The following is a 24,093-nucleotide window of genomic DNA, read 5'->3' as shown; positions in this document are numbered from 1 at the left end:
GTTCCTTGTACCAATCAACAGGAATTGTGTACTTTAGGTGGAACGAGTTCAGCCACATGGCGCATTTTACACAAACAGTTAAGAGCAAAACGTGTGTGCATCGTTTGGCGTCATCTTTGTGGAAATTGCTGCAATAAAGTGCTTTGTAAGTGGTTGGTTTGTGTTATATTATGGTTTGATTTGCGATAGTTTTTACCCTACAAGTGGTCATTGCTTAGAATTTGGTTATAGTGAAAATTGCACTGTGAAGAAACCTGCTTCGTTGCATTTGCATCGTCATCATTTTGATCATGATGATGAACATCAGATTAGATTTTGATAAAGAAACCAGCCGGATCGGCTAATATAACGTTGCCGGTGGTATGTGCAAGAGGGTGGGTGGTGGGGGGGGGGGGGGGGGGGGGTGCTGGGGCTGCACAACTGGAAGTTGGGGCACGTCACTCGGAGAGGTATAATTTTAGAGACTTGGATTGGACTCCCTTGAGTGAGAGAGTCGATCTTCTTGAAAAATGAAATCTTTGTCTATATTTTAAAAATAAAAATGAAAAAGTTTCTGTATGGATGGCGCCACCACTTTTTCATTCGATATGAAATCATATAGTATCTAATTTACCTCAATGAGATATCTCTTTTTATAAAAATGAGTGAAAAATTGGTGGCGCCATATGGAAAGTTATCCATAAAAATAGAAAATTAGAATTAAAAATAAAAATAAATAATGAATTGATTGGTTTTAATTATATTTTATTATTCTACAACAAAATGCAATACGTTTTATTAAAAGTTAAACTAATTTGCTTTTTCCAGCGCTTTGATCTTGAGTGCTCTGCACAACTGGATATGGGGGGAGGGGGTTGTCACCAAATTTCTTCAGAAAAAAATCAGAGAAGAGGTTTGGGGCTGTTGGAATTATCCTGGATTTGAGTGAGACATGTGAGAGTTGGTTTTCAAATTGATCTTGAAATTATCTTATTCTTTGTCTATAAAATAAAAATAAAAATAAAAAATAAAAAAGTTGTTACTTGTCCTACAAAGTCAAATACAAAACAATTTTTTGAGTTTTTTACTAACTTATGACAGTGACACACACTAAACTTTGTTGTTTTTAAATTCAATTGCAGAATTTTCACCATGGATGCCGATCTGTATGATGAGTTCGGCAACTACATCGGCCCAGAACTCGAGAGTGACTCTGAAGATGAAGAGTCGGAGGAAGAACGACCAGAACCTCAGTTAGATGGGGTAAGACTACTCTTAGTCCTACCTAGTCCTAGAACTATGAGGTTCTTTCTGCTATCGTCTCCAAGAACCTGAATAAGTCATAGATTATTATGTACAAAATTCATTCAAAACTTTTTGCCCTTAACGTTTTCAATAGGGAACTGAAGATGCATAACAGTATGGGCAACAAGTTTTGAATAGGATTTTGTAAGGGTGTTCAGACAACTCGTCCGTCGGACCACTCGACCGTTCAAACTCACTCGACGGTTGAGACAGCTCGATCGTTCGGACAACTCAACGGACATTTTTTCAACTGTCAGACAACTTGACTTGGGACCAAGACAAGTCGGCACAAGGCCGGGAAGGGGGGTGGCGGGTAAGGGTTAGGGTAAGGGTTAGGGTTAGAGTTTACATGAAATTCGTGTTAACATTGACAGAGGTCGACCGTTCAACCATTGACTTGTCTCGGGTATCCGTCCAGTTGTCTCAAATTTGAGTTGTCTGATGGACGAGTTGTCTGACATCCTTTGTAAGTGATGACTTATGAGGTTTGTGGAGATGATAGCAGAACGACCTCAAAGTTCTAGGAGTAGAGTAAGTCCCCAACGACCCCATTTGGGACTTAAGAACACCAGTCCAAGGGGAGGGCTCACCTTAAATTTAACACTTTCCTCTGGAGACGAGTAAATCAGTCTGGTACCAATTCAATTGTAGCAATCAATTGCCGTTGTAAGTCTGTGAAAGTCATGAGGAAACCTGGTAAAATCTGGTAAAACCCAAGCATTGGTACTGGTGCTCATTCCCAAAAAGACTAAAAGCAAGGCCTACCTCATGTATTGGTAACCCATGACCGAAGATAAAAGTACATTTTTAACTTTAATGAATGATTTTCTTTCTTGACAATACAGGATGACGACGATGATGAAGAGCCAATGGAATCGGGCGATATCTCGCAGGCTGTCGTTCTCCATGAAGATAAGAAATATTACCCAACGGCCGAGGAGGTTTACGGTCCCGATGTGGAGACAATTGTACATGAAGAAGACACACAACCTCTCACAGGTAAAGGATAAAAGTGAAGAAACATTGTGATCTTTATTATGTTGCTGCATGTAGCAGGACTTGAAGTTGGGGTGAAAATCCACAAGATCAAAATGTTTACTGGACCGGAATTTGTTTTACAAGACCAGAATTGAAATGAGAGAAGGAAAAAGTACTTACAAAGTTTAACATTTGAACCAATTTTATTTGAACAAGCACTACGAGTTATTCATTTTTGGTTCTTACCCATATACACCGATGTGTGTTAGCTCTGTATACTCAATACTTGCCCAATACTAGTTCTGTTAAAAAATCATAGGCATATTACTCGGGTAGGATTCGAACCCACAACCTTTGCAATTCTACGGGTTAGTATTCGTCAAAACTCAACAGAATTGAAATATTTTTATCAGACTGAAAGTCAACATTTGAACAAAAACCGCTGGACTTGTCCAGTCATGAGATTACTGCCATTTGCTGTGGTTGCATTGGATTATTTCGAGGCCTGGACAAGCATGTGCAAGAATTTAGTAACTTTCTCAAAAGGACAGCTCTTAAGATTTTGTTCTTTGTCTGGAAAAATAAAGAACACTGGTTCCAGTTGAATGAGCTGAAACAATGAAAACCTTAAGTGGTCATAACTCCTTATTGCAATGATGTATTGACTTGAAACTAAAATCAAATATTGCCTCTTACATTAGATGCAAAGAGTGCATCACTGGTTCCAGTTAGAGGCCTGGACAAGCATTTATGCAAGAAGAATTAACTTTATCAAAAAGACAACAGCACTGAATATTTGTCTTTTGTCTTGAAAAATAAAGTAAACTGTTTTTTCTTTTTTTTAGATCCTATAATCGCACCGGTGAAACAGAAGAAGTTTACAATGACAGAACAAGAATTACCTGTGACCACCTACGACATGGAGTAAGTAAAAGCAAACTCTTAACCTGTTTTGACCCTTACACTAATGTGTGTTAAAGGCACTGGACATATTTGATTATAACTCAAAATATACATTCTCAGGTATATCACTTTGGTGGGATTGAACCAACAGCCTTTACCATGCTTTATCTTCCAGTAAGCACTAATCCACCAATCAGATGCTTGAACTGGAGATGGTATAAAAACTGATGTACTACTTCCTCTGGTTTTATTGCACAGTGCATATTGTGAATGTCAATGCGTCACGCTCCGTATATGGACAGTGCAAAAATTACATTATAAACTGACGTAAAACTGGAAGATAAATTCTTTATAACACGTGCGCTCGTTGAATACGAAAAAAATATAGCGCGCCTTTGGCCTCGTTGGATATGGGACGCAGAAGTGCTATATTTTTCCGTGATCCACTCGCACTTGTGTGATAACTCATAATATCAGATGTCTACAGCAGAAATGTTCCCACTGAAGCACTGAATACACCAGTGCCTAATATAAATTGGTGTAAGGGCAAAAACTAAATAGTATATTTTATCCCTGATGCAAAATTAACAACTATCAAATACAGTCTAAAAATTCACATCTGTCCTTCTTTTGAATCTTAGAAGTTTCATAAAAGATTACACCAATCAAATGATGTATTTTTAACCCATCCATAAATCAGAACCTTTTTAAATTGTGACTATTTTTATGTTCAGATTCCTGGCAGACATGATGGACAACGCAGAGCTCATTAGAAACGTCACATTAGCTGGTCATCTGCATAATGGCAAGGTAAAAATTATTTAAATACTCGGCGGGTAACATTGACAGGGTTTGCCACAGGTTTTTTTTTAGAACTGTGAGGCATTCTGGACTCACTTTTGTTGTTCATTTGGCTGAGGCACGCTGAATTTATCATCTATTAAATACAGTCAAACATTTTTATATCCCATCCTTCATTCATTAACATCTTAGAAGGTCTGGAATGTTGTCGATTTTGTATTTATCTTGGTTTTAAAAGCCTGTCTGTGCAATCTAGAGCATTTCATATATGCTGTTTTTAATCAAATTTAAAGCATTTTTTTTTTTTTAAACAATGTCTGCGTATCAACCAAAATGTTTGTGAATCATGCGTATTTGACAAATGTCCAACCTGTGGGGAGAATAATTAAACTGTAATTCCACTGTGGAAATAAGCCTGATATAGGAATCACGTCCTGTGTTTTTGTTTTCAGACTTCATTTGTTGATTGCCTAATGGAGCAAACTCATCCAGAATTACAAGCCAAAGAAGACGGAGGGGTAAGTTGATGTTTTTTTAATTTTTTTATATTTGTTTTATTGTTTTGGTTGAACAAAGAACAATTGACTGGAGTGGGAATGACCTCTGGATTAACTTTACAAATTAAGCAATCCAGCCCTATGTTGGCAGTCTCTCTATAACTCAATATCTTTGCTCGGGAGGGGGATCCAGAAGCCTTGCAACTTTTAGCTGCCGTTCAGACAGGAATCACACCCAAGTTTACGATACAGCCTGGGAAGCGGCAGCAAGGGAATAAATTGTTTTAGGTTTTTTTTTTGCATTTCAATTTTTATTTTTTTTTTACTTTTCCCAGATCTTCTGACTTAAATAAATTTGTTTCAATTTTGTTCCAATTTCAGATCAGATACACAGATACACTCTTCACAGAACAAGAGGTAAGTTTTGTTCTAGATGTTTTCCACGGGTTTGCCTGAAGTTGTTATTGCATTGAGACCATGGGGAAACTAATGATACCCTAACGTCTGGTTAAAAGTTTTGAGATGAGATTGGAAATAAAGCAACGTTAGGTAGTATTCTAAGAGCATTCATACCTTCCGACTCGTATGAACAACGTATTGATTTCATAACTGATATGGAATATTAAAAAAATATAGATGATGAATTGTATTGACCCTTGTTAACTTTGGCCTCTTCCATTATTTACAGAGGGGTGTAAGCATCAAGGCCCAGCCTGTTACGTTAGTTATGCCGGACAGTAAAGGCAAACATTACCTAATGAACATCATGGACACACCCGGTGAGTGAAAGACAATAATATTTGGTTTACTTCTCACATTACAACTTTACTTGTCTAGTTTCTAGTGCACCAGAGGCTTTTTATACAATGGCTTGAACCCATGGCTTAGGCTTTGGCTCTGGCTTATTCACTATCAGCCTGGTTGAAGTCCTGTACTGAAAATATGTTTTCAAAATTACGGAATATTTAATTTGGGCGGAAAATCCTCAAGACCACAGGGGTTAGTCGCTAAAAAATTATACTGGACCAGAACTTTGTTTACAAGACTAGAATCTAAATGAGAACACAGTTTTAACAGATAAACTAAAATCACTAGCCCCTGGCTTGCAGTCCAGTGTAAGTTTTGAGTCTTGAACATATTAACCAGAAGAACAAGAATGTTTGTTTGCTAATTAAAGGGTCTATGTAACTTTTGTAGGACACAAAACACAATGTCCACAAATTTACACTAAACTTACACAGTTTGAAGATACTGATAGTAGAAAGCTTTCCTGGAAATATTAAGTGCTGAGGTGCTGTAGTTTTGGGGAAATGAGTAAAACAATGTCATGAAAATAATTTTAGTCTCATGAGACGAAAATTATTTTAAGCATTTACAAGCTTTTTTTCATGACATTGTTTTACTCATTTTTCAAAAACTACAGCACCTCAGTAAGTAATATTTGAAGGGAAGCTTTCCACTGTCATTATCTTCAAACCCTGTAAGTTTAATGTAAATCTATGGGCATTTTGAAAAAGCACCCAAATCCTTTAAGTATTATTGTAAGCAGAAAAAAATAAGTTGTTTAACAAAATCATCAAACTTTCCTCTGCTATAAATTTATTTTAAACAAACATCAAGGGACTACTAGAACAGCCTGTTATCAGAGTGTTGCATTTATTTTCTAGTCATGAGTATCTATAACAAATAATTAAGTAGAACTTCTTTCTAATATTCTGCATTCAGGTCATGTAAATTTCTCTGATGAAGTCACAGCGTCATTCCGTCTCAGCGACGGTGTAGTGATCTTCGTGGATGCTGCGGAGGGCGTCATGTTGAACACGGAGCGTCTCATCAAACACGCCATACAGGAACAGCTCGCTGTCACCATATGCATCAATAAAGTTGATAGACTGGTGCTGGAGTTGAAACTCCCACCTGCGGACGCCTATTACAAACTGAGAAATATTATCACAGAGATTAATGGGATTTTGAGGTGAGTAGGGTACCAGACTGCAAAGATTATAAAAACTCTTCCATCCTCTACTCATACTCCAGGTTTGATCTTTTTGAATTTTTACTAGAAACTGGTGATTTTTTTTGGAAGCACCATGTGTAAATATCTTTTGAGTAGTGTTGGTTTTGGAAAGAACCGGTGGTGTCATCTTCAGGAGAATGGAGATGATCAGAGCATACTGATCGAAATGTTGAGTTTTTAACCACTGGTTTGTTTCAGAACACTACTCCAAAGAGATTTACACATGGTGCTATCGCAAACCTCATCTGATTATACTCCCTCCATGCAAAGTTTCAAATCCTACGCATCTGTTCTAGTTCTCAAGAAAATCTTCATTTTTCTCTTTCTCATCTTTTGCAGTGTGTTCTCTGATGAGGCAGAACCCCTGATGGTGTCGCCGTTGCTAGGCAACGTCTGTTTTGCCAGCTCACAGTACAGTGTGTGCTTCACGTTGCAATCGTTCGCTAAGATCTACGCAGATACCTACGGAGGTATCGAGTATCAAGAGTTTGCCAAGAGGCTATGGGGAGATATCTACTTCAACCCAAAGACGTAAGTTCTCTCCCCCTTCCTCTCCCCCCCCCCCCCCCACTAAAAAAAGTGTTTTCATTTAATTAAAGAGAAATTATACCTTTGTTGTTTTTAACTGATTGATTGTTTTAATCCGTAACAAATGTAGATATATTTACTATAAAAAATAACCTATAAAAACTTCACTTCAGAAGGTGGTTTGTTTTTAAGATATATCGCCGATAAATCCATAGCAAAAATATGTCCAAGCGGGAAAAATAATCTTTAATTGGAATACACAATTTGAGTAACCCTTCTAAGATTTGAATTTTGGGGGATAAAAACTTTGTATATTAATCATTTCAAAGTGAAATGATTCTGAAAATGCATAATACTATATCAAAAGCTGCTGTACTTCTTACCTTGTAACTATTTATTGCCATTAATTTCAAGAGTAATTAACAAACGTATACATTTTTATTAAACATTAACTTCTATTTTATTCTCTTTAAATATTGGTTTCTCATTTAAATAATTGCTATCAATATAAACCACAAGGGAAACTGACTGGGTAAATTTTTAAATGATATTTGGGGGTTCAACAAAGAAGTCGCATCCCCTTTTAAAGGTGATCCCCTGGCTGCCGCTTCCCAAGTTGTATCGTAATTTGGGTGTGATCCCTGGCTACATGGCAGTTAACGGTTAACAGTTGTATGGCTTCTGACTGGCACCCCTGAACAAAGATATTGACGAAATAGGGACACAGCCAATATAGGGCTAGATAGCTCAGTTGGTAGAGCGCCGACACGTTAATCCGGAGGTCGTTGGTTCAAATCCCACTCTAGTCAATTCTTTGTTCAACCCCAAAAATTAAATAATTGCTGTTATATTTTCTTCATATTTTGTAGACGGAAGTTTACTAAGAAGTCTCCAGTCAGTACTGCACAGCGTAGTTTTGTGGAGTTCATACTTGAACCGATGTACAAACTTTTTGCACAGGTAAGTTCTTGGGGTTTTTTTTCCCGACAATTCATACCAAGGATCAAATATTGCTGCTTATTTTGTTTCCTTGGTTGCTTAAGAAATTTTGTGGAGGTATTTTTTGCATGTGAGGATAAAAAGTGGGGTTGTTAAGTCTGCGATTTTTTTCCCCAAAAATTTGTTTGTGAGATATCACCTAACATCAGTGATTATGGCATAGAGTCTGAATGCCCAACTCAGAGCAGATGAACGCATCTTCGCCTCTGTGAGAGATGAAACAACAAGGTTTATACTTATGTTTAAATACCACGATAAAAGAATGTTGGCGGATAACCAACAGCTAAACAACGGTCAGCCACTGAGGGCTTCACATAACTGATTTGGGTTATCAACACAAATCACGTTGCCATCCACTCCTTGGGCTGAATTAGGGTTACCCTCTAAGCAGTCTGTAGTAAGGATGTAGGCATGAGCAACACTCATGAGGAGCCTGGCTGGTAACTGTTATGTAAATACGAAGAAACTACAAATCAATAGTAAACTTGCGGATACAACCATGTGAAAAATTTTTCTTTGTGTGAGTGTTGGCTCTAAAAAGAGCCGGTGTGATCTCATCGTTTCAAACAGTATACTCTGCTCATCTTTAGGAGAAAAAGGATGAGCAGAGTATACTGTTCAAAGCGTCAAGACCATACCAGCTCTTTTCAGAGCCAACACTCCCACAGAAGAGATATACACATAGTTGTTCCTGTAAGTTTAATATTTAGTTATAGTTTCTTCCTATTTATACACACCATGCAAAGCTTCAAACAATACCTATGATAAAACTAGCCAAGGTGGCGTCACAATGGTTATGTGTGTCCATTGAATAATGTATTTTAAGTGATAAAATAAACAAGAAAAAACTGATATCAAGGGGGGACCCTAAAACATACCTTTTGGAAAATGTCAGATGTGTCGGCAACTGAAGTTGAGCTGGAAGTGAAAAACTGAAGAACTTGTATATTATAATTGATTTCTTATAACAGGTTGTAGGAGATGTAGATTCAACATTACCAGGTGTTCTGGATGAGCTGGGAATCCATCTCACTAAGGAAGAGATGAAGATGAACATTAGACCGCTCCTCAAACTCGTCTGCAGTAAATTCTTTGGCGATTTTACAGGTGAGAATAATTTCAACTAAACTGGAAAGCCAAAAAAGGAAAAAGAAATTTTGTAAGTGGAAGAAATACTTTCTCAATTCTAGAGCTGTCTTTAAGCTTGAATTAGAATAAAATTCAGTTGAATATAACTATTTTTCCATGAATGCACACTTATAGCGGTAACCATTGCAAGCATTAATCCATGCTTGTTTATTGGATCTTAATTGATGTGTGCTAGATCAAAATCCCACTGGTAGCCGCCGAGCCTTTATACAGTGGCCAGGTGATCGCATGTGGGAGGACATACATGTATCAGGAGATATTTGTTATATTTTGGTACAAAAAATTCAGTTTTATTCAGTCAATGCCGAGCATAAAGGTGTCATACAGGTGCCATAGGTGTTTTGTGGTCTGCCACGGGAACAGTGGCCCTGAGTTGGGGCCCTTTGCACCAGTCTGCTCACTGCCTGCTTAAATTAGTGTCAGACCATGAAGGCACTATGTTCTTATGAGATTTTTTTGTGATTTTGTCTCCAGGGTTGGTGGATATGTGCGTGAAGCACATCCCGTCTCCAGTTGCAGTTGCAAAAAAGAAGATTGAGCATCTTTACACCGGACCCATGGACTCGGACTTGGCTGACACCATGGTGGAATGCGATCCCGAGGTGCGCCACTAGACATTTTATTTTCATAAAAAAAGTTTCTCTATCTTGTTTTAATTATTTCTTCTTTTTCCGAAGGACCAAATATCGTGTGTGATTTATAAAGACTGAAATGAACATTCATCAAACTCCGATGTACATGAATAGGATTTGAAGAATGTGTATGAAGTGCCATTTTATTTCATCTTATAACTATTTTTCATGAATGCACACTTCTAGCGGTGACCGTTGCAAGCTTTAATCCATGCTTGTATAATGGATCTTAATTGACGTGTGCTAGATCAAAATCCCACTGGTAGCCGCCAAGCCTTTATACAGTGGCCAGGTGATCGCATGTGGGAGGACATGTCATGAATATATAAATTATTCATATTTAAATTTAATATATTTTTTCGATCTCACTAAGAACTAACCTAACTGAAAAAAATCATACATTTTTGCAAAAACAATTGTCTATAAATTATTGATATACTCATTACTGTTAACATTTTCAGCAAGTTTCAGAACTTATACGCAGTAGTTTTGTAATTACACTAATAAGTGTAATGGTTGCTGTTAACATTTTCAGCAAGTTTCAGAACTTATACGCAGTAGTTTTGTAATTACACTAATAAGTGTAATGGTTGCTGTTAACATTTTCAGCAAGTTTCAGAACTTATACGCAGTAGTTTTGTAATTACACTAATAAGTGTAATGGTTGCTGTTAACATTTTCAGCAAGTTTCAGAACTTATACGCAGTAGTTTTGTAATTACACTAATAAGTGTAATGGTTGCTGTTAACATTTTCAGCAAGTTTCAGAACTTATACGCAGTAGTTTTGTAATTACACTTACAAGTGTAATGGTTGAATCACTAGGTTTGTTATTTGCTAAAATGACCTACCTAGGTACGCCACTTTGCCAATGTTTAGGCATTAATTTTTAATTCTCGTTAACATAGGGTCCACTGATGCTCCACACAACTAAGATGTACAGCACAGAGGATGGAGTAAGCTTCCATGCTTTTGGGCGGGTAATGAGCGGCACCATCAACGCTAACCAGGAAGTGAGAATCCTTGGTGAGAATTACACCATCGAGGACGAGGAAGACTCGAGGATAAGTCTCGTCGGAAGACTGTGGATCTCAGAAGCAAGGTAAGTAAATATTCATATATTTTTTCATATTTCTTATTATTTGTATAGCCCAATTCGCAGCTGTCTGCTGAATTGCATGGTTATTACAAGGGAAAACTAGAAAATTAGACAAGAAAAAAGAACAAGAAAGAAGAAAAAACCTTGCGGATTAGTGTCGTCTAAAAGTTGTGTATATCAGAAGCATGGTGAGTAAATAAAGAGTTAATTTGAAGATTAAGATTTAAGAGAGACGGAAAGGAACGTTGGTCATACAAAGACACCTTTTTTTTCTCCAGAAGACGATCAGAGCCTCGTGAGCGAGTTGAAACGAATGGTTCTTTTCAAGAACCCCCCCCCCCCCAACTCTATTAGAGATTATCATTACATGGTGCAAACCTCGCTATAAAGACACTCTTGTTATCCAAATTTTTGATACCTAAACATAGGGTGAGCAAAGTTTCAGTTTGCTGGACCTCATATGGAACAATTTCCCTCTACACATCAAACAAGCTACAACTATCTTACATTTCAAGACTCTTCTCAAAATATTTCTCTTAAATTCATTGTATATGTGATTTTCTTGTTGTTCTTCTGAGCGCTTAGAGACATTCTTCTGAAGGTGTTAGGTGCTATATAAATACTGTTGTTATAAAAAAAAATGCACACTTATAGCGGTAACCATTGCAAGCTTTAATCTTTGCTTGTCTAATGGATCTTAATTGATGTGTGCTAGATCAAAATCCCACTGGTAGCCGCCGAGCCTTTATACAGTGGCCAGGAGATCGCATGTGGGAGGACATATCATGAATATTCGGTAGTGGTTATGAATAATTATCACATTAATATACATATGAAGATGGATTGGTTGAGCAATTTTAATAGATGTTAAATTTGCATTGGGGATACGTAATATTAATTTTGGTTTTACCCTTACACCGCCGTGTGTTACCACTGTATACTCATTACTTCCCGAGTTCTGTTAAGAAAACAAAATCACAGGCGTATTACTTTGATTTTTGACGTATAATATATTTGTTGCCATAGATACAAGATTGAAGTAAACAGAGTACCAGCAGGAAACTGGGTTTTAATTGAAGGCGTTGATGAACCCATCGTAAAGACGGCAACAATCACAGAGAGCAGAGGTTTAGACGAGGTACTTGTTAAATAGTTCATCTATTCTATAGTTCATCATTTTCAGTCCAGACCTTATTTCCTGACAGTTATTTATATCAAATATTATAAACCACAAGGGAACTTATAATTATTATTATTATTTTTTAGACCAAAACAACGCAAATTGTACAAAAATATATATTTTTTGTTCAACCCCAAAAATATATATAACAACACAAAATAACAAATGTGTACAAAATAACATGTAGAAAGCAAACACAAGAAATAAACCTATAAACATCTTAAAAGGGCCAATACAACATTAATACAACTAACCGAGGACAAACCAAAATGCAAAAACAAGAGTAAGGGATACAAGATTAAGGGATAATAATGTTAAGAAATTTTCTCCAAGGTGTATATCTTCCGACCTCTGAAGTTCAACACCAGCTCAGTAATCAAGATTGCCGTAGAGCCGGTCAACCCCTCGGAGCTTCCTAAGATGTTGGACGGACTAAGAAAGGTCAACAAGAGTTATCCTCTCATCACTACAAAGGTAGGTCGATGACTTTGTTCTTACAGGGTTTGGGTACTTTCTGTACAACACAAAACACAAACATCCTCAGATTTACATTGAACTAATGTGGTTTATCGATAATGATGGTAGAAAGTTCCCTTAAAATATTACTTGCTGACCTCGTGTAGTTCTGGAGAAACGAGTAAACAATGTCATGAAAATATTTTTGTTGTCAGTGAGACAATTTTTTTGTTGTAAACTAGTTAAATGCACACTTATAGCGGTTCCCATTGCAAGATCGCCATGCTTGTCTAGTGGATTTTAATTGATGTGTGCTAGATCAAAATCCCACTGGTAGCCGCCGAGCCTCTATTCAGTGGCCAGGTGATCGCATGTGGGAGAACATATGAATATTCTTTACAGATGAGTGTAGTTCATGCATATGAAGTGTTCAAAGATTACATTTTTGGTATATCGCTGTAGAGAAAGGCAACTTTCATTTTCACGAAAACAATTTCATAAAAATATATTTCGTGTCGGGAGAGACGAAAATTATTTCAGCATGTATAATGCATTGTCATGACTCTCCTGAAAACAATGCTCTGTGATTTTCACCTTTTTCTCAAAAACTTGATGACTTATGAAGCTGAAACTTCTACAGGTAAATTAAATTACATACATTTTCATTCACAGTGAGTAGGGATTCATGTCATGGCCAAACACTTGATCTTCAAAAGGTATCAATAACTCTTAAAAATACATGTGTCACATTGGTAATTGTCAAAGACCAGTATCCACACTTGATGTGATCCAACATATACATGAAATAACAAACCTGTGAAAGTTTAAGCTCAATTGCGCATTGGATTTGTTCACTGTTTTCAAACTTTAAGTTTTGGACTTGCAAGATCAGAAGTAATTGTTTTATGAAGTGACAGCGTCTTAATTTGTGCTCCTTAATAGTGAGATCCAGGTCGTACAACTTGATGAATGTCTTGATGCCAGTGTCGTGATTTTTGTTTTGTTTAAATTTTCCTCGTTCCATTAGGTAGAAGAGTCTGGTGAGCATGTGGTTCTCGGAACGGGCGAGTTGTACCTAGACTGTGTCATGCATGACCTTAGGAAAATGTACTCAGAAATAGGTAGGTATATAACCAGAATAACAGGCACTATTTTCTTCCTTCTGTGTTGTGTTTTTTTTTTGTCCTTTAGCCTCCGACTAAGACTCTGCCAGGGTCAAAATGTTGGGCCATTCCTTTTTGTTCATAAATATCTAGAAAATGTATTTTGGTGCCAAGTTAGAGAATGCACACTTTTAGCGGTACCATTGCAAGGTTTTATCCATGCTTGTATAATGGATCTTAATTGATGTGTGCTAGATCAAAATCCCACTGGTAGCCGCCGAGCCTTTATTCAGTGGCCAGGTGATCGCATGTGGGAGGACATTTTATTTTCATTTTAAATTCAGATCTTTATAATGCAGGCTTGATAGTGTTCCTCCTTTAGTCTGATTTTTTTTTTTTTTTTTGCCCTTGAAAAAATCAGACCAATAGTTATTGAATAGTATGCAAAGTCTAATAAAGTCTAAGCCTACAGCTTATGTACATGTAGGTCAACCCTGGTACTCAATAAGATTTTCTTAAAGGAACACGTTGCCTTGGATTGGTCGAGTTGGTCTTTGAAAAGCGTTTGTAACCGTTTAATATAAAATGCATATGGGTAGAAAGATGTTGTAAAAGTAGAGTACAATGATCCACACAAACATGCCTCGAAATTGCATGGTTTTCCTTTACCTCGTCGACAAACACGGTCGGCCATTTATGGGAGTCAAATTTTTGACTCCCATAAATGGCCGACCGTGTTGGTTCGCACAGTAAAAGGACAACCACACAATTTCGAGGCAAACTTACTTGTGTGGATCATTGTATTCTCCTTTTTAGACATCTTTCCAACCATATGCATTTTATAAAAAACGGTTACAAACGCTTTTTATAGGCCAACTCGTCCGATCCAACACGACATGTTTCTTTAAATTGTTCTGAGGACCAAATGCCATGCCTGAAACACATACATCCAGCTTTTTACTGAATACTTTTCAGTATTTGCGTCTTTCAATTGTTATTGTATTTTGCTTTCTATCCAGATATCAAAGTTGCTGATCCAGTTGTTGCTTTCTGCGAGACGGTGGTCGAGACGTCATCTCTGAAATGTTTCGCTGAGACACCAAACAAAAAGTAAATAGTACTCTGTAATCAGTTGCCTTTAAAAAAAAGAACCATGAGGGCGCTGTCGCATTGATCCTGTCGCAGCTGTAGGTTGAGTACTCTGTAATCAGTTGCCTTTAAAATATAACCATGAGGGCGCTGTCGCATTGATCCTGTCGTAGCTGTAGATTGAGTACTCTCTAATCAGTTGCCTTTTAAAAAAAAAGAACCATGAGGGCTCTGTCGAATTGATCTTGTTGGAGCTGTTGGTTCTTTTTGGTCCCTCCCTGTCCCAACTCTCTCAATACATGGCTCCGAATCCTGTGGCAAAGTGAAATATTTTTTGAACTTCTGGAAGATTTTATTTTGTAAATTAGAAAAATGCACACTTATAGCGGTAACCGTTGCAAGCTATAATCCATGCTTGTCTAATGGATCTTAATTGATGTGTGCTAGATCAAAATCCCACTGGTAGCCGCCGAGCCTTGTACAGTGGCCAGGTGATCGCATGTGGGAGGACATATGATTATTAATTTTAGATGAGTTTAACTCATGAATGTCTATGAATTGTTCAAAGATTACAGTTTTGGAAGAGACAGAAAACTTTCATTTTCAAACTGTCTTGTCCAATCACATCAAATGTTAGTTTGTGTTGACCAATCTGATTCATTTGTTGACCAATCAGATTCATTTGTTGACCAATCAGATTCATTTGTTGATCAATCAGATTGCTTGTCAACCAATCAGGTTTATTTGTTGACCAGATTGTTTATTTTATTCTTTTCAGGAACAAGCTAACAATGATCGCCGAGCCTCTTGAGAAGGGCCTAGCTGAAGACATCGAAAATGAAGTGGTACAAATCAACTGGAACAGGTAACTTAAAATATTCTTTATCAACAAAGTATAATTTTTTTCTTTCTGTGAGATCGCATAACATTATAAGGCGAGACAGCCAATTAAAGGTGTAGGCTAACCATAACCGTATTTTCCAGCTATTTTCCACAATCGACCCATATCAACTGCCACCTACTCAAGGGGCTCAAATTACCTCCTTCACAGTCCGGAAGAATGTAGGCATCAGTATCGTCCACTGGGGGCCTTGTTGTTAAGGCAGAATGCAATACCTTTTCGACTTGAACAATGTATGTAACAACGCAAAATAATACACTGACAAATCTAGCAAGTTATTATATTGGACAAGTGCCTGTTTCTTGAAGTTAACGAAGTCTTTTTTTTAACCCCAAAAAAATCAAGCCTTTGAGAAAAACTCTGCTAAGGTTGATACGTCAGGCCATTAACTATTGTTTGCATTTATACCATAGATCTTTTGTTGGTTAGCAGTTTGCAACAGCTAATTCTATTTCCTAAAAAAGTTTAGTCTGTTTTTCACTCTTTTTTCTTCTTTTTTTTCCCATTCCTCTAGGAAACGTTTGGGAGAGTTTTTCCAGACCAAGTATGACTGGGATTTACTGGCTGCTCGTTCTATTTGGGCGTTCGGTCCTGATGCAACCGGCCCCAATATTCTGGTAGATGATACGCTCCCATCTGAGGTAAACAAACCTTCGACAATTATGAAGAAAGTTCACTGAGATCGTCTCTCCTCTAAAGTAGTTCATGTATACTGTAGGGTCATTATATTTGAGCTTTAGATTACAGACAGTGTTTATGTTTTTGTTTGATCAACCATATACATGATTGATAACAAGACAGTTCTCTAAGAACAAATTCTACCTGGCAAGTAGATACACACATGGTGTTACTGCAAACCAAATATACATCGATACCTCACCAGGCAATGCCTCAAATCCTACATATACATGATATAACAAACCTGTGAAAAATTTGACTTAATCCCTTGTGGGAGTTGGAAGAAAATTCAGTGTCTTGAAATCTATCACTAAAATTGTTTATAAAATAGATTAAAACTTCAGTTCTTTAAAGTAGTTTGTGTAATATCATAGTGCTTCTAAATTTGAACTTTAGGTCTGATTTTTGTCCTTTTGTGAAACAACAAAATTTAAGTCAAAGCAGACATTACAAAATATTACAAATAAAGAACTGGGATCAAACTTCAGACCTCTTTTAAGTAGATTGTGAAGATCGTAGTGCCATTATGTTTACTATTTTCCATGAATGCACACTTATAGCGGTTCCCATTGCAAGATACCTATGCTTGTTTAATGGATCTTAATTGATGTGTGCTAGATCAAAATCCCACTGGTAGCCGCCGAGCCTTTATACAGTGGCCAGGTGATCGCATGTGGTAGGACATATTCAGGTTTAGTCTTGTCTGTTCGTATTCCTCTTGTGGATTTTTCCCTGCCTTCACCTCTGTGGACCCCGGTTCGAATCCCGCCTCAGACCGGAGCCCTTCACGTTGATTGGGTTTTCAGCTCCGCCCTGGGTTTCCCCAATTTGGGTTTTCTTACCACATTGTAGAGTGTCACGGCCGAGTGGTTTAGAGCATCGAATTCAAGTTCTGGTGCTAATTCCCTGGAGTGTGGGTTCGAATCCCGGTCGTGACACTTGTGTCCTTGAGCAAGATACTTTACTATAATTGCTTCTCTTCACCCAGGGGTATAAATGGGTACCTGCGAGGGTAGAGGTTGATATTGTGAATGAAAAGCTTTCGGAGCGCCACGGCAGCTCGGGGCTGTATACTCCTTAATGGGAGCTGAGAAAGATTAAAGGGGTGTTTATTGGCCCTATGACCAGGGGACTAATGTAAAGTGCATTGAAACGGTTTATTGTGAAATGCGCTATATAAGAATTTGTTGTTATTATTATTGTTATCAAATGCTTAACAATTCTTCGTGTTTCTTAATCCATCAATGTAAAAGGCATTGATACAGTTATTGTAAAATGCTCTATACAAGAACTAGTTATTATTGTGATGTACTATTATCCTGTTGTTGACATTAATTGTGCAGTTGGATGTGTAATTAAAATGACAATTTTTGATGGATTGTATTTCAGGTTGACAAGGCATTACTGAACTCCGTCAAGGACAGCATTGTGCAAGGATTCCAGTGGGGATCAAGGGAAGGTCCACTGTGTGATGAACGTAAGTCAAAAATCTCCAATTAAAGGATTTGGGTACCTTTTCAAAATGTCCATAGATTGACATTGAACTTACAGGGTTTGAAGATAATGATAGTGGAAAGCTTCCCTTCAAATATTACTTACTGAGGTTCTGTAGTTTTAGAGAAAGGAGTAAAACAATGTAATGAAAATACGTTTGTAAATGATTAAAATACTTTTGGTCTCATGAAAGTCGTGAGTCTACTGGCCAAAAGTTAAGATCTCTCCCCAACTGTCAAGTGTAAAATTCAATCCCTGAAGCTAATATTGTTATTTGTTATTCCTATCAGCAATTCGTAATGTGAAGTTTAAGATTCTGGATGCTGTGATTGCCGGAGAGCCGATCCATCGTGGTGGAGGTCAAATCATTCCTACAGCAAGACGAGTCGCATACTCTGCATTCCTTATGGTAAGCTAAAATGGTTAAACGCCTAAGATTTAGTCAAATGAAAATTTTGGGTTGAACAAAGAACAATTTACTAGAGGGGGAACATGCGGCCTCCAGGAAACATGCTGGACCCAATTTCATAGAGCTGCTTAGCACAAAGATTTGCTTAGCATGAAATTTCTTTCTTGATAAAAACAGGATTACCAACCAATTTTCCATTTTGTTACATATTGCTTGTTACTGTTTTTAAGCTGTTGTTTGCTCATCCTTTTTGCTGGTAGTGTTGTTGCACACTTAAAGCGGTACCATTGCAAGCTTTAATCCATGCTTGTTTAATGGATCTTAATTGATGTGTGCTAGATCAAAATCCCACTGGTAGCCGCTGAGCCTTTATACAGTGGCCAGGTGATCGCATGTGGGAGGACATTTGTAGGCTTATAGTTTGGCATATTCATATTCCTTAAAGTAATGTCATTGGTCATAAAGTAAAACTGATAATGAATATTCATTAACTTGATGGTTATTACAAGGTGCATATGATTAAAGGGTTATCACTATTTCCTTATGTTCAATCATGTCTGGTTCTTGAATAATAACGCTTGATGAATATTCATGTTTATATTCCTGGCAAAAAGATCATTGGTCATAAAGTATAACTGACAATGAATATTGATAAATTTGAAAGAAATGACAAGGTGCATATGATTACACGATTATCAATATATCTCACCTCGATCGTATTCATAGTATTCTTTACAATCATGTCTGGTTAATGAATATTAATGATGGATGAATATTCATATCTTTTAGGCCACTCCTCGCCTGATGGAGCCCTACTGTTTTGTTGAAGTTCAAGCACCTGCTGATTGTGTATCTGCAGTTTACACAGTACTGGCAAGAAGAAGGTAGTATTGTGCTTTATTTGCTTTTCACCTCTTTTTTTATTAAAAAATTATCTCCAACGATGTATTTTTATTTATTGACTCTAGGTCAACTCCAGAGGTGATTTGTTCGGCTGCTGTGGTTTTGTTTGTTTGGTTGTTAAATTGAATCCCATCAAGGGAACTTGGCAAAGTCCCACAAGGGGATATAAACACTAAGATGCAACAGCCAATCTCACTCATACAAACATTGCTTTATCTTTAATGAATATGAATCGCACAAATCATGAAATTGTGATTCAGTAACTAGACGACAATACATATTCTAGTCATTGTGAAATCAGCTGTTAGCTTGGTAGGATTTGACCCTTGTTTGTGAAATAGCAAAATGCAACGTATTTATTTCCATGGATGCACACTTATAGCGGTACCATTGCAAGCTTAAATTTATGCTTGTTTAATGGATCTTAATTGATGTGTGCTAGATCAAAATCCCACTGGTAGCCGCCGAGCCTTTATACAGTGGCCAGGAGATCGCACGTGGGAGGACATATTCAGGTTTAGTTTAAATATTTCAATAAAAATCTCTTTATTTATATCACGTTTCTTTTTGATAAGTAGGTGGACTACAGTCAACAATTATTGTACTATTTTGCCTCAAATATACGGTTAGAGGGTCTATGTACTTTTTGTAGGACAAAAAACACAATGTCTGCAGATTTACACTTTACTTACATGATTGGAAGATAATGATGGTAGAAAGCTTCCCTGAAAAAATGACTCGCTGAGGTGGGGTAGATTTTGAGAAATGAGTAAAACAATGTCATGAAAATAATTTTCTTCTCAGTGATCATGAGAAGAAAATTGTTTTAGTATGTAAAAACGTATTTTCATGACATTGTTTTACTAATTTCTCAAAAACTACAGCACCTCAGCAACTAATATTTTAAGGTCTGCTTTCTACTATCATTATCTTCAAACGGTGTAAATTTAATGTAAATCTGTGGACATTGTGTTTTGTGTAAAATGTAAGCTATCTTGCTTGATGATTTCTCACCATGCTGCTACATTTTATTTGACAGAGGTCACGTTACCCAAGATGCACCTGTTCCAGGGTCACCATTGTATACAATCAAAGCCTTCATTCCAGCGATTGACTCGTTTGGATTCGAGACGGATCTGAGAACTCACACTCAGGGGCAGGCGTTCTGTCTCTCGGTCTTCCATCACTGGCAGGTAAGGATCTCTCGGACGAGAATTGCAGACTTTTGTCTAAATTCAGATTTTTTTCTCGTTATCAGGGCCCACTTTCATGGAGCTGCTTAAGCACAAAAGGTAGATTAAGCGCAACAAAATTAAGCTTACAAAACTATGCGTATCCTGCTCTTTATTTTGCTGATCAAAATTCTTTTTCAGCAAGCTGCTTTGAAAGAAGTAGAGGAGCACAACAAAATTTTGCTAACCAAAATATGTTTACCAGACAAAATGACCTTTCTCCTGTAAAATTTTGATTAGCAGAAACTGTCAAAGCAGGAGAAACCTACTTCCCCCCCCCCCCAAATGAGTCAAACTTCAGACCTTCAGAGTAGTTCATGTGTATCGTATTGTCGTTATACATTTGGTCTGATTTTTTCCTGTTTGTGAAACAAAAAACATTTAACATTATAACTATTTCCCATGAATGCACACTTATAGCGGTACCATTGCAAGCTTTAATCCATGCTTGTATAATGGATCTTAATTGATGTGTGCTAGATCAAAATCCCACTGGTAGCCGCCGAGCCTTCATACAGTGGCCAGGTGATCGCATGTGGGAGGACATAATCAGGTTTAGTCTTGTCTGTTCGTCTTCATTAATTTGAAAGTATTTGAACTAATACTTAGTACTGGCCAGAAGGAGGTAAATCAAGCGACTCGAATCTGCTGGTGTTTTTTCAACTGTTTTTTAAAATTACTGTTGTGACCTGAGCCCCTTTTCATAAAGCTTTTACGCAAAATACTGCTTGACAAATTTCTTTGCTTAGCAAAAAATCGAGTGGGGCACCGGCCGCAAAAATGCAAACTTGAAGTATTTTTGGCTGGTATCTGTTTCTGCTAAGCAGTATTGTTCTGTGTTTAGCAAGTTTTTTGTGCTTACAGGCTTCATGAAATTGGGTTCTGATGCTGTAAACCTGATATACACAGTGTTTGTTTTTCAGTGTAATGTTTGTGGCAGTTTTTTTATCATACTCTTCAATTATTTCTTATTTTGTAAGATCGTACCTGGTGATCCCTTAGATAAGAGTATCATCATTCGACCTCTAGAACCACAACCTGCCATGCACCTTGCTAGAGAATTCATGATTAAGACTCGACGAAGGAAGGTAAGTTGATAGGGTGTGGGTGGAGCAGGGAGAAGAGAATGTCTGCAGGATTAACATCATGTAGGATTTCAATCTTTGCATTTGTAATCGAGATACAATCTTAGATGAGTCTGCTAGGGTCAAAACGTCGGGGCATTTACTATTTTTTGCATCAATAACTAGAAAAGATGTTTTGTTGTAAAAGTGAGAATGCACACTTATAGCGGTAACCATTGTAAGCTTTAATCCATGCTTGTCTAGTGGATTTTAATTGATGTGTGCTAGATCAAAATCCCACTGGTAGCCGCCGAGCCTTTATACAGTGGCCAGGTGATCGCATGTGGGAGGACATATCTAGGTTTAGTTTTTTTTTTTTTTTTAATCACCCTCTATAAATATTTAAAATAATTCTTCCTCTTTTTTATTTTTGAAGGGATTGAGTGAGGACGTCAGCATCAACAAGTTCTTCGACGATCCTATGTTGTTGGAGTTGGCTCGACAGGATGTGATGTTGAACTACCCCATGTAGAGAGTTTGAAGATCGATCAAATCGCTGCCTGAATTTGTGGCTACAGCTCTGGCTATGACTGTTGTTAAGGGTGTTGCTATGGACGCCCTATACTTCCACGCATGATGACACATCTAGCTTTAGCTGTATCCCCCATTTTGCAAACAACTTTCGACTCTAGGCGTCCAGACTTGATGTTGAACTTACCCCATGTAGAGAGTTCGGAATTTGATCAAGCGCCTGCCTGCCTGGATAAAGCTTTATCTTATTTTACGGCTGCGGCTACGACTGTTGCTAAGGGTGTCCTATACTTTAATGCACGAGGACGCTGAAATCTAGCCGTACCTGTGACTGCCCTTTTGGACACGACCTAAACCTAGACCAGCCTTATGGGCTAGTCCTTATGGGCTAATCTTGATGTTATTGAACTAAGAAACGTCAATTTAGAGAATCCTTTCTAAATTTACCATTCTTTTATGTAAATTGAACATCCATTGTGCGCACTAGCACTACCGGTTGGCAAAATGAACATTATGCCTTTTGTATGGGGCTAATGATGGTGTGATGCATCTCCTTAGTGATGTATCTACAGCAATTTCAAACCAGTAGTGTCTGTATGCATGCGTGTCTGTAATTAGCATAATTATTTCAATGGGAGGGCTAAATTTTTTGGAAGGGTAAGATTTCACAACACCTAAATCAAAGTGCCTCTTCAAGTTTTAATGGATGTCGGATTAATGTAGTTTTGACCCTTACGCTGATGTGCTTGATCGGAAACATTCTCTTTGGAGTGCACCAAGGCCAAGATCGGGGCAACAGAGGCAATGACTTCTGTGTAATTTCAGTCTTTGAAATTATTTTTCTAAGAAAATCTTTGTGGTGTTGGATAAATTTTAAATATTTCCTCATCTGTAAATACTGTAATAAGAGGTTCAGTTTGTAGTAGACTTGTAAATGAGGCATTCCCTTAGGGTATTAAAGGCAGTGGACGCTATTGGTAATTACTCAAAATAATTATTAGCGTAAAACCTTTCTTGGTGACGAGTAATGGGGAGAGGTTGATGGTATAAAACATTGTGAGAAACGGCTCCCTCTGGAGTGCCATAGTTTTCAATAAAAGAAGTAATTTTTCACGGAATTGATTTCGAGACCCCAGATTTAGAACTTGAGGTCTCGAAATCAACCATCACAACACACACAACTTTGTGTGACATGGGTGTTTTTTCTTTCATTATTATCTCGCAAGTTCGATGGTCGATTGAGCTCAAATTTCCACAGGTTTGTTATTTTATGCATATGTTGAACTACACCAACTGTGAAGGCTAGTCTTTGACAATTACCAATAGTGTCCACCGCCTTTAAACATTTGTTTTCTGATGGTGTAGATAAATATCTATAACAGCTTTATCAACTTGGCACTTACAATCTCAGAATGAGTAGGACTATTTGTCCTTCAATCTGAATAAAGCCGGGTTCATACTTCCTGCGAATGCGAATGCGAATGCGAATGCGAAGCGAATCTTGACATCACACATTCGCAACGAACAATTCGCAGCAGTTGAACTCTGCTCTACTCCCTTGCGAATAATCGCTGCGAAAGGAGGGTGTGACGTCAAATTCACGTCAAATTCGCTTCGCATTCGCAATCACAGGCTAAGATGAAATCGTTGGCTCACTACTGGAAGGTCGCTAATTGCAACATTATTTCCATAATATTATAAGAATAAATCAAAAGTCCACAAATGATTGTTTCATTTAGAAAGTGAATGTTTCTTTTTGCAAGCAATTACTTTGGAGGCCACTTTTGATCAGTAAACTACATTTACCAGAAGCTCCAAAATCTGGGAAAAACTGCCCTAATGACCTTATGGTAATACTGAGCCGGAGCAGCAGTAAAAGTTGCTTCACCCCCAAAATTGTATTTGAAATCATGTCTCTTAATAGTTGGGGGTTTGCATCTGAGAGATAAATAAACAAGTTTAAATGTTGCTTGGATGAAAAAAGTATTGATGTTTGTTATAATTTTCCTAAATGAATACAGTTCTTTTGTATTAAAAGTGTAAATATGTACACTCAGTTTGCTAGTCAAGAAAGTTAGTGGTGTCTTCATTTTTTGTTTCAAATTATTTTTCAAATGAACACATTTTTGACATTTGGAAAATAATTTTATTTTTGATATGTTTAATA

The 24,093-nt window shown here is 37.4% G+C and overlaps 1 protein-coding gene across 2 annotated transcripts; it reads left to right on the top strand.

The window, feature by feature from the left end:
• Nucleotides 1-69: 69 nt before the first annotated feature.
• Nucleotides 70-23,987, top strand: LOC139948896 (116 kDa U5 small nuclear ribonucleoprotein component-like). 2 transcript variants are annotated; one of them, XM_071947255.1, is made up of 26 exons: nt 70-145; nt 1,122-1,242; nt 2,130-2,283; nt 3,108-3,186; nt 3,900-3,975; nt 4,419-4,484; nt 4,845-4,880; nt 5,152-5,242; nt 6,189-6,438; nt 6,820-7,011; nt 7,878-7,968; nt 8,979-9,114; nt 9,631-9,758; nt 10,696-10,889; nt 11,913-12,024; nt 12,400-12,540; nt 13,550-13,643; nt 14,645-14,735; nt 15,493-15,579; nt 16,130-16,256; nt 17,683-17,770; nt 18,078-18,196; nt 18,986-19,080; nt 20,139-20,292; nt 21,312-21,419; nt 21,832-23,987. In XM_071947255.1, the coding sequence occupies exons 2-26, from the start codon at nt 1,132-1,134 to the stop codon at nt 21,925-21,927; spliced, it is 2,916 nt and encodes a 971-aa protein (XP_071803356.1). In that variant the 5' UTR covers nt 70-145; nt 1,122-1,131; the 3' UTR covers nt 21,928-23,987. The 2 variants fall into 2 exon arrangements, with proteins under 2 accessions (XP_071803356.1, XP_071803355.1); XM_071947254.1 differs by having other exon boundaries at nt 12,400-12,544; nt 13,554-13,643.
• The last annotated feature ends 106 nt before the right edge of the window (nt 23,988-24,093 follow it).

Source organism: Asterias amurensis, chromosome 16 (assembly GCF_032118995.1).
Source record: "Asterias amurensis chromosome 16, ASM3211899v1".
Lineage (NCBI taxonomy): Eukaryota > Metazoa > Echinodermata > Asteroidea > Forcipulatida > Asteriidae > Asterias > Asterias amurensis.
This window is presented reverse-complemented; position numbering and strand designations above follow the sequence as displayed.

Excerpts from the sequence above, each read along its gene's own strand:
- LOC139948896 (XM_071947255.1), top strand. The coding sequence starts at position 1,132 with ATGGATGCCGATCTGTATGATGAGTTCGGCAACTACATCGGCCCAGAA. Across the intron at positions 3,187-3,899 it reads GTGACCACCTACGACATGGA|ATTCCTGGCAGACATGATGG; the intron begins GTAAGTAAAAGC and ends TTTTATGTTCAG. Across the intron at positions 9,759-10,695 it reads TGGTGGAATGCGATCCCGAG|GGTCCACTGATGCTCCACAC; the intron begins GTGCGCCACTAG and ends TCGTTAACATAG.